The sequence below is a fragment of the Fistularia commersonii genome, chromosome 2 (assembly GCF_037954325.1).
Source record: "Fistularia commersonii isolate RoL2024-O1a breed Wild chromosome 2, RoL_Fcom_v1.0, whole genome shotgun sequence".
In the NCBI taxonomy this organism is placed as follows: domain Eukaryota; kingdom Metazoa; phylum Chordata; class Actinopteri; order Syngnathiformes; family Fistulariidae; genus Fistularia; species Fistularia commersonii.
In genome coordinates this window covers 20,266,363-20,283,430 of record NC_141285.1, presented here as the reverse complement: position 1 = coordinate 20,283,430, position 17,068 = coordinate 20,266,363, and the positions used below count along the sequence as shown (strand labels likewise).

Here is a 17,068-nt window from a genome sequence, read left to right as displayed (position 1 = left end):
AGGAAATGTCACTTTTTGTTCTAATTAAGTTGCTCCTGCTCTCATTACATGTATGGTTGTTAGCAAGGGACTGTGACATTCCTAAAATTTTCATTTATATACTTATACATACATATTTGATATATGTTTCAATTAATTCTATCAGATATGTTTCTCAAAATCAAATGTTTAATTTCAGGCAATTTCACCCCCAAAATTGCCTTTTTCTTTCTTATTTTCCAAACAGAGAATGATTAATGTTAAAAGTGTGACTGAGTTTGATTCAATTTAGAAATTATAGAAATTATATTTTGACTGGCGACTCTTTTCTGACGGCAGATTTCAGCGAGAGAGAGATCTTGCCCGTCTCTGATTGGCCAGCAGTCGCTGGGTTCGAATTTGGTCAAGGTTGGGGCGAGAATGTCAGCCAATCACAAGCAGGGGGAGGCGGGACTTCACCAAATGGAGGTGCCGAAAACATGCATTCTGAGTGAAAAGAATTGACGATATTGTTGAGAGAAAAATATTAAGAATAGAAGAAAGAAATGTAAGAAAAGAGAGAGGAAAAACTTGCTATGGTGAACAAAATCATGATTTTCATTAAAATGGACCTTTATGTCCAATATTCCAAAGCACTGCCTCGTCTCTAAGACGGCAGCGATTTTTTCCAAGTGGGAATGTGAAACTCCATCCAAGAAACTAATAAAATAAACAATCTTTAAGCCCACCATGATCAGTGAATGAGAATTTCTTGTTTACGGCCAACAGTTTATCACCGGTGTACCCTCATCGCTGTGGAGAGTCCACAAAAAAATGTTTTAAAAATCCGTGATGGAGCCATTGTCAAGAATCACCTCAGTAACTGATATCCTTTTGACCTTTTTGAGGGAAAACAAAAAAAGGAGCTTTATGGAAAAAAAAAAAAAAAAAAAGATCAAACTAAAAGAAAAGTAAGGTATGAGCCGGAGATGAGCGAGAACAGCTGCGGAAGGCCAGGCATCAAGCTTCATGCGTGGGCTTAGCTGAGGGACGACTCCACTGACGCGTCTGACAGCGCTCAGCTGTTTTACGTCAGATGCTCCGACGTGGAGGAGAATGAGTTTTGTGAAGATCCGCTTTGGTGTCACTGTGTTCACTTCACACGGTGCAGATGTTGATACGATTCCTGAGATGACATATTTCGATAAATTATAAGATACAACGGCATTATAATGCAACTGAAACACCATGATGCCGCCGACTTGCCCGAAAGGGCATGTTCTCTATCTTGACCTCCTCAAATTAAAACTGGCTCAAGACAAACCTCTGTATGTCAGCCACCGTGACAGTTTTTTTTTCATGTACTCTAATTTTAGTTCAAATAACAAGCCTAATCTGCCACCTGCTGAGTTTGCCTACCTTGCAGTGACATTATCTATTCCAATCACGCTATAATGCAAACCCGTGGGAAGCTAACTACATGCAGAGAGCAGCTACCAGCCTTTGTGTCTCAGCAGATGGGAGTTGTAATTTTTTTTTTTTTAAGGTGACACACGTGCTGCCTTCTTAGGCGGGCCACCTGCTCATGAAGAGTGGAAGGTCAAAATGAATTTGCTCAGGTGTCATATTATCATGAAAGACGGCGGATCGCGCCCCCCCCCCTCCTGAGTTTCTGTAAAAAAAAAAAAAAAAAAAAAAAAAAGAAAATCAGCACTAACCAGTGAGGTATCTTGAAATCCTCAGCAATTAGACATAAAATTAAAACTTTTATTCCCTAAAGACAAAACAAACAAACCAAAACCAAGCAGCGACATGATATAATTATATGGTTGTCAAAAAGGCGCAAACTTCAGGTTAGTAAATTTGAGTAAATAGTTTTTAAAGAGACAATTTCTTAGCCCTGCATATGCTCTCCTTTTAAATTCAAAATAAGGGATCTTATGTGACACGCAGCAGCCCCCCCGGGCTCAGCAGTGCAAAGTCAGACTAAATGCGTTGGGTCATCACGTCGGATGAGCGATCGCTACCGTATCGGGGTTTTCTCGGGTAAAATGTCTCCGTGTGTATTTGTTGTGGGTCTAATGGCGTAATGAGGGCTGTCGGTCTCCTTTGTGCCGAACCCTGTGCCGATCAATCCGGGATGGGTCTGAGGATACGCATCCACGACAACGGTGGCAAGGCTTATTTCAGCGGAGCCATTGAGATCTTTTATGAAAGACCTTATTACGTCTTCCTTCCCGGCTTCCACGCTTCGGAAAGAGCGCAGAAGGGTGTTACAGCTTCCGAGAGCTTTACATTGTTCGTCCTCTCCAATTATGGCCAAGTTGTAATGCTCTCTCTGTGGCAGCCATTTAGATGTGATAGAACCGAGACATAAGCAAGGTGTGTTGAATCATACAAGGGTAAATCCGCTGTCCTTGGGGTGACACAGAAGAGGAGGTGGAAGAGGGAACAGGGCACGCCGGAGTGGAGCGGGCATATAAACTACGTCAAATAATGGGTTGGGCGCTATTAATACAACTGAATTTATTCTCTCATTGACAGTGTAGGTGACTGACTCTATTAAATATGTACAGATAAACTCTTCAAATACAATTGCTAACATAAATATTACACTTTTAGTGGGTGCTATTAAACTGCAACTTATATAAATGAATGATTCCCTCAATTGTTATATCATTACAACCTTCTCAGTATCTCTGCAGGTCGTTTCCTTTAATGCACGGGTTAAGTTGCTAACTTGTGCATTAAAGCTTTTAGAGGTCCACTTGTTATGTGGATCATATATAATCGTACTGTGCGTTCCATCTGGTTCGAGGGGGTCTGAAGGACTACGTACTGAGTTCCTGCTGAATTGCAGTTCCAGGGAAACGCAGCACGGACACGACCTGAAAAGCTCCCTGCTCCGATGAAGGTTTTGTGACAGAAGGCATTTTGCGGTTTTATTTCTTCTTCACAAGAAGGACTTGAAGAGAGCTCAACTGTGTTTACAAGGTCTTTATCTCTAATGTTGTTCTGAAATAACCAATCAGAGATCCTTAATATTTTATCCTAAGATATCTGATCTCCACAATAGTGTGTTTTGGCGCTTCTGCCTCACAGCAGGAAGGGCCGTGGTTCGATTCCTGAACAAAAACATCGCCCGATCGCCCCGACGTGTCAATGAGAGGGTGAATGGGTCTTTGTCTCTATATGACGTATGAATGAGTGAGTGAATAGTTTTTCGTCTATATGTGTGGCTTCGTAATCAACTGCCTGGCCAGTCTAGGTTGAACTCCACCTCTCACCCATCGACAGTTAGGATATGCTCCGGCCGCTCAATGACCCCAAATGCTGGTTAAGTTGTAAATGAATGAATAATTATAGCGTGGTGCATTGTATTTCTTATCTTATTCCACAATTCTTGTTGAATTCTTGTTGTAATCTTCTTGTTGTGGCAACTGGACTTGAATTTCTTCACTTGAAGGCGTTTCATTTCTTCAGTTGGAATAACCTGTGGGGAGTTTCTGAATATAACTGCCATAGTTTTGGGCGGGTCGAGGTTATGGTGGCTTGTTATGTAAATGGAAGAGTCGATTGGAAATGTTATTTAAATGGAACGGTTGATTGGCACCATGACCTGGATGACTGAGAACCTCCACAGACATGTTCAAGCAGACATGGTCAAATAGAGAAAAAAAAAAAAAACACCCTTTCACAGACACAGGATATCATTGCAGTTAGACAATAAGAAACTTTACATCTTTTATTTTTTATTTGGTTTTAAATATGTTACACAGGTCACCATTTCTAAACTGTGTTGCCATCGGGCATCCGCCACAACAAACATTGTTCAGACGTTATTACACGGCCGAATGTGGGTTGAAGTTTCAGAGGTTCTCGTGCCAACCGCAAGCTGCACACAGCGACTGCGAGGTTGAAACAAGGTTAAAAAAAAAGAAAATGATGTGACCTGTCATGTTCTTAGAGTCTATACTAAAAGCAAAACGTTTACAACAGCAAACAAAAATAGGAATATTCCAGGACTTTCAGCAAGGCGGATTAACTTTCGGACTTATTGCTTTATTATTGAGATTTTAATGAATCAGTCACTTGTGTAATTGTTGTAGTGCTTTTCCTATTAATGGGAAGAGCGGTGAGTTAATGCAATAGTTGTCGACTTTGATCAAATTAAAGCCACTGATTGGTTTCTTGGTACGCCGCAAAACAATGAGCGCCGTCATTAGACATACGTTTTGTTTTAATGAGAAGAAAATATCATTAGTCAATCGTAGCTACGTTTGTGTAAATGAAAGATGTCCCGCAAAGCAGCTTGTTTGTTTTTCCGACGCGCCGTCTTGTGCCGATTAAGCCGCAATGATAAGTCGCTTCAAACAGCAACATGTTAAATTCTAATCAGTTCATGTCTGTGTTTGGTTGATCAGTTGCAGATGAACGTATTTCTATACCAAAGTTGTTGGTTTTTTTCGACACGGCGTGCCGCAAGTTCAATCTGAGTCCAAAGTTACAGAAAAGATGTATCTTAAGGTGTAAGAAATGGTGTAATCATTTGTAATAGGATATATAAAGCGCTGTCCTCGCTTGCTGTATCCAAGCGTCGTTTTTTTTTTTGAAAAATATTCAACCGGAGGAGTTCACGCCGAAGACACTCATCTCATCTCATTCTCGGCTGTTTGAAGTACGTCCAACCCCCCCCGTCCCCCCGCACGCCGATTTTCATGTATGTGACTGCGGTTCCTCTCAATCCCCCTTTCAGCTGTCATGGTTTCAAACTGTAGTTGGCGTTCTTTGTCTGCCTTTTTGTGGCGTTTGCTGCCGTATACGAACATGCCCGGGGTGGTTTGCCTCTCTGATTAGAGATCTTAGCGTCGCAAGGCTTTGGCTGAATCAACAGTACAGAATATTCCTCAGATGTCACTCCAGGCTCTTGTCTACGCCTCCTTCTGCAAAACCGCATTGCTCTCCCGAGTTTCCCCGTTACATCATCTCGCTGTGTGAATGGAGAGAAAAGAAAACGGAAAAAAAAAAAAAACACAAAGCCAGTTTTTGCTCAGCCTGGATGTCGATAACATTTTCGGGCTCCTGGAGGGATTTTTTTTTTTTTTTTTTTCTTTTTTAATCGGCGACGTGACATGTTTTAGACAAAGAACTCGGTTCTGCGGGAAACGGAACCGCACTGAATAGGAAAGGGCTGATTAGGCAAAAATCATGTTGGAATTTTCCGAAGACACAAGGGGACACGAGCACTGTTTTGGATTTAAAGAGATGCTTTATATGAATCCTAATGAGCAACTACGCTGAGCACTGCATGCAGTATATTACACATATCGTCAGCATCCAAGCCCAGAAGCCATTAAAACGTCAGTCTGAACTATGGCTTCTTATATTTACACATTCAGGTAAAAGGCGCCATTATTTATAATTACAGCAGCTCCTACATGCATCATATCAGACCGATCTTTTGGTTTTTTTTTTTCAACCGGAAACAAAAGCTCTCAAACCCTAAGCCCGCCGAGGATTTATCGGTTTGAAATCGAGGCGCTCGGTCTTGATGAACAGCGGCGACGGGGCCCTCAAGTCGCTCAGATTTCTCCCGCGTCCGAGGAATCATCAGGACTTTGCATCCCAGCTGGTACACATTATCCAACCCGCACTGTGGCGGTTGACGGCGTTTTCACCGTGATGGCATCTGACAGATTTTGTCTGGAACAATGACTGCAGTTCAAGGAGCTGTCGTCTCCTCTGAACATCAAGGTTGTTGTTTGGCGCACGCAAGAGTTCTCGTATCCTGATTTTTGTTGTGGCGAAATCCTAAATTAAAGAACGAAAAAGGAATTCCCGTCTGATTGGAGAGAAGATATATCTTTAATTTTTAGATGAAGTTGACTGTATTCAGTTTAATTTAGAACAAACTCGTTTGCAACTCATCTGCAAAGGAACGCTTCAAGTCAATATATGAGGAAAGGCTAAACTTATAGAGAATCTCTCGCTTCTTCTTTTTCCCTTTTTTAACCTTTCGCCTGAAGCCATCACGATGGCTGGACCGTAAATGCTGGAGCGTTCAATTTTCCGAAATGCCGCTTCGTTCTGCACCTACACCTACGCAAACAAATGCGCCCACTCTCATTACGACACAGCTAGTACACACACACACACAAACACACACGCAGTATGCAGGAGCCTTCCAGCCTCCCCCAATGATATGCATAGATGTAAAGCAACATTGTAAGTCTTCTAACCGGGTTTATCACAACCGCGCAATGATAAATCGATTTATTAAATACCGATGATTGAGTCTTGTTGAATTTATCGAACTGGAACTACAGGTTGAAACATCCGACCATTCACCCTCTCATTCACGTGTCAAATAGAGTCGTACAACCAATAGAAAATGCTATCCTAATGCTCAATGTAGAATTTTTCAAGCCGTGAATTTTCCTCTTTTTTTTCTCCTTTGTTTAAAAACGACATCGTTCATTACAATACGATGATTATTATACATGCACTAAACTGCACAGCTGCTCTCTCATACCGTCGTTTAATGTTTACTGTTCAACTTAAGTGTACTTTACTGCTAATTTGCACTCCATTATTACTATTTTGTTAATTTCATGTCACCGTGGGATTATGAGAAACATCTTCTCAATTCCTCTGTACTGTATGTCCGGTACATGCGGAGACTTTGACTTTGATTGTTATTATAATTCATTATAAAAGTCATTACCACAGGGTATAACAGGGCCACATATAGAGAAATATCACCATTTACTCCATTATTCACAAGTCATATAAAGATACACAACCATTAACTCTCTCGTTCATGCATTTGATCAATTCTCCTACTGCATGTTTTTGGGCTGTGGGAGGGAACCGGAGCAACCCAAAGGGAACCCGCGTAGACACGGGTAGAAATACATTCATGAAAAGAATGTTTCATTAAATTTGGTCACCGTGTTTTCCAAAACGCTCCAGGAAATGACACTTCAATGTCTGTGGTGATGATTTTTTTTATTTTTTTTATTCTCCACTGACCCATCAAACCTGCGCCCTTGCTGTGTTCCAGGTCGTCTCGATTTACAAATTAAGTAACAAGGCTATCCGGAGGTCGAATGACATTGAATGACCTCGATGAATCGCACGCAAGGCTCTTAAATTTTTTTTTTTTTTTTTCCCCCATCTCTCTCTCTCCTTTCATTTATCTCTGCAGGCTGTAGAAACCAACCTGGCGTCCAAGGACAGCCACTGGGTGTACGCCAATGAGGTAAGGCCAAACATAAAGACACTTACGCACCTGAGTGAGTTCACTTTTCTCACAGTTTGCTCTCTGTCAGCCCAGACACTCATATGGAAACCTCTAAGAACACCAGGAATACATGCCTGATCAATGAATCTGCAAGAATCTGAATTATTCAGAATCATGAATGAGAGCTCAAAACTGAGCTTTTATTTTATATTGTATTTTTACATCAACATGGATGTCAGTGTTCCCGCTTAGTCCGTGAGTCATCACCCAAAGCTTGACATTGACCTAAATCGGCTGCTTAAGTAGTCGGAATTCCAGAAGGTGCACTCGGGGGAAGAATAGTAATAATAAATTCAACTCTGAAGTTTGACCGAGTGACTCACTGGTGTATTTCAGCTGATTGCGAGTGATTGGCAGTGATTCGGAGCAGGAGAAAAGGAAGTGAAAGTGAAAAAAAAAAAGCACCAGCTCACCACACACACACTCACACACACACACACACACACACACACTACAGGCAACTCATCAGTGCCCATTAATTTTCTAATAATATTACATAGTCAATTATAGGAAAATGTCATTTTAACACGTGTGCCGCCTCCTAAACATGACTCATTTTGATCTATAATCCACCGAGGCACGATTAAATAGTGTTGCCAAGATAGTTGTGGAGTTACTCAACTATTTTTGTGTTGCTATACCAAAACTGTCATTAATGTAAAAGTTGGAAATCGGACTACATTTTTTTTTTTTTTTTTTTTCTGTATTTTCGCAGCTGCAGTAAAATTTTTGGTCTTTTAATAAGATATTGATTCACAGCAGCTAACTTGCCTTGCATTAAATGACGCTCTGCCTTGTGTCCGATATTTTCTGTAATTATTAGTTTGTGTGTACTTCTCAGAACAACATATGCTACCTAATGTTTTGATAAGAGTCGCAGTAATTATTTAGCTCAAGGGATTCTCCTTTACAACCTCCCAAATGTTTCTTAGTTAATTTTTGCATACTTTAATTAACACCAGTTTTAATTCCATTGGACTTTAGGAAAGTATGCATGACCTCACATTCACTTCAGCTATACAGCTGTACATAAATGGTCAAAATATATATCGGTATATTGTTTTGGGGTTTTTTGGACCAGAATTTCTTCCCTTAGAGATGTTTTACCTCTCATCTAAGAGGCTTCTTCAGTTTGAAACAGAAGAAGCCAAAGAAAAGAACATTTTAATTTTTTTTTTTCTCTTTTATTATTTTGCAAAATGAAATATTCATCAGGGTCAGAATCATGTGGTGAAATAACAGATCAAAAAGTTTGGGTTTTTCTTTTCCCCGCATTAAAAATCTTAAATCTATTTCTTGGCACAGCAGTTTAGCCCCGCCCACATGCAGCCATAAACTGTCTGGGAAAAAATAAAAAAGAAACAGTTCATTAATGAATTGTTCTTTCAATCAGGTCATATTTTAAATACCTCCTCTGCTGTGGCTATTATAGTGTATGTGTTTTAGCATAAATAATTCATCTGTAAGTCCTCTCAACAAATGGAAGGTGTATTAAAAAAATATCCAATTTAATCCGTGACTTGAGGATAGCGTCTATGGTTTTGACGATTGCAACAAAAGGTATCAAATCAGAAAAAAAATGATAATGTGTGTGAAAAGCAGACTAAAATCATGTGACAGTCTTTCACATCTACCATTTAGCTTCATCACGCTGTGATTAAATCTTTCCCAAATGCTACGTACGTCCGCAATACCGAAAATCCCGTCATTCCTGACGCAGGCCGACTCCGTCACAAAATCCATCAGGGGAGAATGAGAACGTTCCCCTGGTTGGCTTACGACTGAGTTATGACATTCATTTCTACGGGGCGGATCTTGAGGCTTACCCCCCCCCCCCCCCCCCCCCCACATCCACGGCATCAAACCCACCGGGATCCCCTCCAACCTTTACAGCCCACGCAATCGGAAGGAGAGAGAGCGAGAAAGAGAAAAAGATCTCACATTTCACTCAAATCTAGCGTTCCTTCCCCGGCTGGTGTGCTGATCTCCCGCCAGCTGCGACGCAACAGAAATGAAGATAGTTGAGTGAGTGTGTAATGGACCTTTTTCTTATTTTTCTTTTTTTTTTAACTGATCGCTCACTTGAATTCTAGGCAGTTAAATGTGACGGATAAAAGAATAAAAATAAATACATTTAATTAATTGAGCCCGCTTATAAAACAGCCTATAAGTCAAATCGCTCCTTTCCAATGAGGAGTCAATAAGGTCTGCGAACCTTTCCAGACAGTTATATGGAGCCTTGTCTTTCAAATCTGCTGTCCCCAGTTTGCTATAAAAGTGGTCTTTTTTTTTTTTATAGATTTATAAATCCAAGCCCAAGTAAGTGATGTCAGTGTGTTATTTTCTCAAGACTTAATGAAATTCCCTCCTGAGCCTGAAGGGAGGACGTTATATTCCCGGTGTAAAAGTTTAATAAGGATAATGTTTATAGATTATCTGTCACATTTGAAACAGCTGGAGCATCCCTTAAAATGGTTTGTAACTGGAACAATCAGCGTTTTTTTTGAACACGTACGAACTAAATAATTTAGTTTGAGACTAACACAAACAAAGGGGTGTACTGTATTTCCAAGAAAAACTTTGAAAAAACTGTCTGGAGGAAAAATAAAAAACAGCAGGGCTCGATGTATCCCCGTACCTGGGGCCCGACGTGCCTTCCAGAACCACCCACTGAACCAGAACCGCCGCTGCCGCTGAACCCCCGTCTGCAGACGTGTAGATAGTTGTTTTCATCCGTTGTTTACGTCCGTTACGACGGTCGGCGCGTCCTGGGAGGGTTCGCCGTCGTTGTTGTTTTTCTCCACTCCAAAGTGCGACGGTGACACTCCAGACTGCCTGATGGATTAGGTGACAGTCCCCGAAGTGACAAACAAAGTTGAGGGGGGACAGTAATGATGTGATGGATGTCTACGGGAACTGCCCATCAAGAAAACCGAGATTGAAACCGTACTCCGTCTATCTCAAACGGAGTAACGCTCCCGGGGTCGTTATGTATATATAACGGCGACAATCGATGAGCAACGATTTTTTTTTTTTTTTTTTTCCAGTGGCAGGAGGTCAGATGACATGAGCAGAGTTTTTTTCAAACTGAGGATATTTAAGGGGCTGAAAAAAACATCTGGCGTTGCAATCAGAGGCTTCAATGCTAGAATTTTTTTCAACAGTACCTCAAGGCAATTCAAGATTTTTAATATGTTTCCCATTTTATCAACACCTGTGTTCAGGGCCGATTTGGTTCAGAGCCGCTCCTCTTTGAATCGTGGCTGTCTTTTGAAATTTAGCTAAAAATATCAAAAGAAATATTAATGAAATACTAAATGTTTTAGCTGGTTTTCCAAAGAAAACGATAAGAAATGCTTCTTACAGCAGTTTTCGCACATATAGAAAAAGGAAATGAATAATGGCAGAAAATAGAAATTGGATTATTTTGTAAATATGTGTTATAATGTTTGTGTTTCTTTTCCCATTTTCTGTATGCACCCAATTTTTTTCTGTGTGGCAATTTTTAGATCACGTTCTTTAAATTCATAAGATCAGTTTGGATAGATAGATAGATAGATAGATAGATAGATAGATAGATAGATAGATAGATAGATAGATAGATAGATAGATAGATAGATAGATAGATAGATAGATAGATAGATAGATAGATAGATAGATAGATAGATAGATGGATAGATAGATAGATAGATAGATAGATAGATAGATAGATAGGATAAGATAAGCTGAGATGAGATGAGATGAGATGAGATAAGATAAGATAAGATAAGATAAGATAAGATACGATAAGATAAGATAAGATAAGATAAGATAAGATAAGATAAGATAAGATAAGATAAGATAAGATAAGATGAGATGAGATGAGATAAGATAAGATAAGACTTCCCCATAAGATCCCCATTGGGGAAATTTGTTTGTCACAGCAGCGCAACAATAACAATGTGATAAATATGAATATAAATCTATATATGTAAGAGACAATTAAAAGTACGAAGACAATAACAACGGCAAAAAAAATGAAATAAACAGGATGAGAATGTGATGACAACAACAAGGATAAAAATACATAACAGAAGGACAACAATGGACATTGTTTATGCAGAATGTGATAATTATTCTGTTCGTACATTCAAACATACATGCGGTAGTTGACAGTTGAGTCTTTACCATGTGGCGCTGCAATAATGCTAACCGAGTTTCAACCCTGGAGTCACTCAAGAGAACATTTACTCCGACTGCCACAAATTAGAACAGCGGATCTGCAGCACGGTCAGCTAATAGCCCCGGTCGTCCTCGTTCCTCGTTTTAAACACAGGAAGACATCACGGGCCATCCGAATTTGACAGGATGTCGACTGCAGGCCAAGATCTATGAAGCCAATTCAGATGTCAAGGAATGATGCATTAACCTGCAAATGGTGACCACCGGACTTATATGAATCTAAGTGACACGAGACAGAGGACTCCCTTCGCTAGCCGGCGACTCCTTTTTTTTTTTTAAACGTTACAGCCGTTGCACTCATTCTATCAAACGGCTCGCGGTCATTCCATGCGTCCCATAAAAAGACACGCTGCGTCGTTTGATTGATACACACGTTCCACCATTGCTTTGCAAACATAAACACTAACAGCATCAACTTGTCATTACATATTCCGGTTACGCTCGGTTCTACAACCGGACGTATGGTCGGGAGCATCAGGTTGTCACGTCTGCAAAGCATTATGAGCTGGATAATGGGGTGGCTGCACTGGGTTACGGCAATAAAAGCCCAAATCAAATAAATAGATGAATAATGCATATTCAGCCTTAAGTGAAATGTATTTTTTGAGATGCCTTAATCGCGTCTTGTAGACATCCAAATCCAAAATGCTAACAGCCGCTTTTTGTGTCCCATTGACAAAAAAAAACAATGGAAAAAGAAAAGAAATCAACCGTACATTTGTGTCACCTTATTGCAAATCCTACTTCCCTATTTGACAGTTAAGTACGCCCGGTATGACTGGTAATTATTTATATTGTTATAAATAGCATCTGCATACACATTGTACACACATTCTCTAGAAGTTATTATTGGCGTGCAATTAAATCCACTGTTCATGCAAAATAATATTTTGTTTTGGTATGTTGTTTTGCCCCTTTACGATAGCAATGAATATACCCGATCGCGGAATAATGGAATTTTTCATCTAATACATCTCCATGAGGCGCATCTCGTCTGGGCACCTCACATCTATTAAATTTGGCGAAGCAAACAGAAAATAAGAAAAACTCCAAAGATATATAAGTCACTTGGTTTGGCAGGCTTTCGTACGAAATGATGATTATAAATACAAAATAGCCGTGCACCAACAGTGTTAAGACATCATATTATTAGTGGCACACAGAATGTATCCTTGGACTCTTCAGTTTTGAGTACTACAACCTCCTTATAATAATGATAATAGTGATAATAATAATAATGATGAAAACAGTTTAAAATTTATTTCAATATAATTATTTATGTAGACATTTTATTTATTTGTTTGTTTTAAATATCACTAAATAATACTATAACTCTATTTATCAATAATAATAATATTCATATTGTTATTTCAATTTTGTCATTTAATGATGTAGTCATCATAACACCAAACAGACTGTTAAATCACTATTATTTAGTCTTACAAGTTTTTTCTTGTTTGTTTTCCTTTTCAGAAAGTAATTTTGGCAACAAATTAGTCTAATATATAATCAGAAACCCCTGATACTATTGAATCAATGCTCGTCTATCCTAACTCAGGAACTTAACTCAGTTTTTTTTTCTCCAGGCAGTATTTTCAGACAGGAGGGATCAAATCTAATCCCGTTTGTGCTCATGGCTCAACTTTACGTCCCAGACTCTCCTCGCTGGACCACTCAGTCGGTTTGGATGCAGCGTCCAAAGTCATCTCACGTCTAACTAATGAAATCACTGTCATAATTGCCCGTCAATTTTGTGATTTGTGTGTGATTTATGGATTTGGCCCGTCTGTTGAGCAGAACTTCATTAGCATATGTAGTCGAGCTGAATTAAAAAACTTTTTAATTCTACTACTACTACTATTTATTATTTATTTATGCATTAATTCTATTTTATTTATTTATTATTTATTTTAAGAAATTAAGATAGCAGCTTAAACCGCTCTGATGTGGGAATTTATTCTCAAATATGGCTACAGTGTAGGAGCGGTTTAATTGGTTTAACGAGATGTGTGTTTGTGTGAAAAATTGGTTTCTGAACTTTATCCCTTTCTGAACTCGAGATGCGAGTATCCCCAGAGATACGTATCCCGATTCAGCCATATATCGCCTTATCTCTCCGGGTAGCACTCTGTGTTTGTTTATTTTAAAAATTATCGCACAAATAATATATGCCTAGTACATCTCCATCCATGCTTCGTTGGTAGTATTTGAGATATCGCTTGGTATTTGCTCTCACTGACCCATATGCTGCAGGATTTTCTGTAACAATGCTACTCGAGTCACCCCGGGGCACAAGTATTTGTCCATGCCTTTTTTTTTTTTCTTGTTGTATTATCTCCATTATGAACATGCAGAATTCTTAAGAGTGGTTTTTGCCTTATTGTTACGCCATAAACTGTACTCTCCCTAGAAACAAAGTTCAAAGTAATGCATTTCATCAGTCATGTTCCATTGGCCAGTGTCACTACCGGGTCAGCTCATGACACAAATGTCACGTATGATAGTGACAGAACATTTGGACTCGGTGGCACTGGAAGTTATTAGCTTGGACATGAGGGCGCAGTTCTGTGAACCATGCGGCATAATTCATCTGATTAATGTGTCATGGCAACTCATGAATATTTATACTTTCCACCTTGTTGACTGTCAAGAGTGAGAAAAAGAGTCAGAGGATAGAAGCAGGAGTGCAGTCACTCCATGCTGAACACCGACTTCCGAACGGGAATTGTGTTTCAGTTCTAATCTGTTAACACTATAGTTGGATTTAATTACATGAATTATGTATTGTAAGGCCTGACAATTCCCCGTGTAAAAGAGTGTCTTCAGCTTGCTCGCTGTGACATTACCCAGTTTATATATGAGAGAGTAGATGCAAAGTCCTCGGACGTGAAAAAATTGGGCGGGGAGAGAAATTTCTGTCATCTTCTGAGGCTCTGGAACCCGCTGTTATCTTTGAAGAACAAGAGAGGGATGAAATTTTGAAGCAATAAAATGAAAAGTTTTTGTCGAGCGATATCCAAAAACACACACAGGGGTTCTGTACACTCTTGCGAAGGCAAAAGATGATTGATGGTTGGATGTTACGGTAGTCTTTGGTCAGAATGACAAATGTTTTATATCATAAAAATACCTCATTTGATTTTGCAAACAATTCAATGCATTCGGTTTGGCTTTTAAATAACATTAAACACTGACTGAGAATTTTGACTAATGATATGAAATAGGTCAAAAACAGAGAAGACATGGACGATCCCATTAGAATATATGAGTAAAGGCCACAGAAAGAGATACAGTAAATTAGCAGCCAGACAGGACAGAGGCCGGGAGCAACCGGCAAAGTCAATTCAGTGGAGAGTTCAAAACGTCTCATTAGGAAAACTGATACGGTAGCCGGATTCATGGATGTTTGTCGAGGGATCGCATCAACACATGGCTCCTTATGATCTGACCTGACCGTAACCTCGCAATTTTATTGTCGGATAGTATATGAACTGCGTTTTTCTCTGGAGACTCGCTGTCTTGGGCCGCATTGACCGTCGTGCCACTCGCGGGACTTGCGGGCAGCTCAATGTCTCATGAATATTGATCCGGCCCTTCACGCGGCAGCTCTCCACTGACCCTCCTCATGTACAGATAAGGGTCAAAGGTCACCTGTACCATAAATCTGGCAGATGTACTTGAAATCTTCATTGATTCGTCAGTCCACTTTAAATAACTGCATTGTGAGTTTACTGAATGATGCATTCTTTGATAAAGATAACAAAGTTTATGATGTTAGTTTTTAAAAATAAAGAGGACTCTTAATTATATTTTCTAGATGCTAGATACGGTTGCCATCATCTACCCATTGCTATACGGAAACTATTTTTATTCGCTTTAGTGGCTAAGCAATGATGCGACGTTCTTTCCTAGAATGAAAATGAGAAAAAAAAGGAATGAAAACAAAATCAATGTTCAGTAACATCAGGCCACCTGGATTTTTTTAGTTTTTCATATCACTTGTTGACACTATTGACGTCTCTTGCCCTGGTTTGTCTCACCTGTAATTGCCGTTGGCTGACAGGGATCTTCTGATATTTTAATCGTGAGTGCAGGTTTATTGAATTTCGACTGTTGAATTGCAAATGAATGGTCTGTAATATAATAAGCACAGGCAACACCCTATTAAAAATAAACCATCTCCCGTTGCTTGTTAACTTTCAGGAGGTGAGCGACGCTGACATCGTGGAGCTGATCCACAGCTCCCTGGGCCGGATGACCCTCATCCGCCAGGTCTTTCCGTTGTGGAGAGACACCAACGTCCGCTGCATGAGGAACAATCATCGCATCTCGTCCCTGCTCTGCGACCCGCAGGAGGGTTATCTGCAGTCCCTGGAGGTCAGAAGAAACTCTTTGCTGGAAAACACTGAAATGCCCGAGACTTGCATGAAATCCACCACAGGCCACACTTTTGTAAACAATGAAATGTCAGATAGTTTTTAAAATTGATGTCTAACCACATCAAGTGTTCTGCCAAAAACAAAAGGAAGTGAAATCACACATCAGTTATTCAATAGATATCATAATGGAATAGACAAAAAAAAACAAAAAAAGTATTTACTTTAAATATATGTTGCAATATATTCTAAAGAAATAATCTGTGTTCACATGCTGGGAATCATATTGGAAAAATGTAAGATTAAAAACACAGTTTGAATGCTGAAAAAAAAGCATTATATTTTATTATTCATAAAGTATTGTGGTTCAAATTAATTTTAATTTTACTATTATCTTTCAGTGGATCAATTAGACATGTGGATTTTTTTTTCCCCAAACAACAAATCAATTAGTTCATCCCAAGGCAACAGTTTCATGTTATTTACTTCTTATTTTCATATCCATCAATATTAAACCACAACTAATGGTCTAATTTTTCCTTTTTTTTCAATCTTATCAGCAAGAAGTATTTTTAGAACAATGCATTTGTTCTTGAGAATTCAGCCGCTTCATTTAGATGCTGTTAAACACCCGCTAAAGCCCCAGTCATTTACGAGCATCATCGTGGACATACCACATATACCACAGTATTTTGTTCCAGGATTACAGTATAAACATGCACTGTATCTCATATACGGGCATATGTCACATCCCAAATAAAAATAAAGAAGTTATTCTCCATCAAACACAGATTGATCGAATTTCCTTGATGAGATGATTACAAAGGCAAACGAGTGCCCTTAAAAGTAAACCAACATTCAATGTGCCTGGCCATGTAAATGTTATTTGCGGAATATTTTCATTTATTGATTTATTTCAACATTTTATACAACATATTTCAAACAATTTAAAATGATTTAGACATTTTTAATGTTCCATCACTGGATTTTATAGTTTTATATATATATATATATCAAAAATCCCTCAAAGCAATTACAGCCTAAATACACAAACCTCCTTCACGAACTGCTTTAATATCTCTTCATCAAAATGTCATTCTTCTCTCCTCTGTAACCTTGTACAACTTTTCACTCGGTCTTTCTAAATGTTTCTAGCACGGTGCTCTCACACCAACTTTTTTCTTTTTTTTTTTTTCCCGATCGATTCATC

At 39.2% G+C, this 17,068-nt stretch overlaps 1 protein-coding gene across 3 annotated transcripts in view; it reads left to right on the top strand.

Moving 5' to 3' along the window:
* The window catches only part of grid1a (glutamate receptor, ionotropic, delta 1a), a 292,750-nt gene that overhangs the window by 232,620 nt on the left and 43,062 nt on the right, over positions 1 to 17,068 (top strand). For all 3 annotated transcript variants that reach the window (XM_086172135.1, XM_086172144.1, XM_086172127.1), the window contains 2 exons: positions 7,166 to 7,219; positions 15,686 to 15,859. In XM_086172135.1, coding sequence (XP_086028261.1) covers positions 7,166 to 7,219; positions 15,686 to 15,859 — 228 coding nt within the window. The remainder of the gene's footprint in view (positions 1 to 7,165; positions 7,220 to 15,685; positions 15,860 to 17,068) is intronic.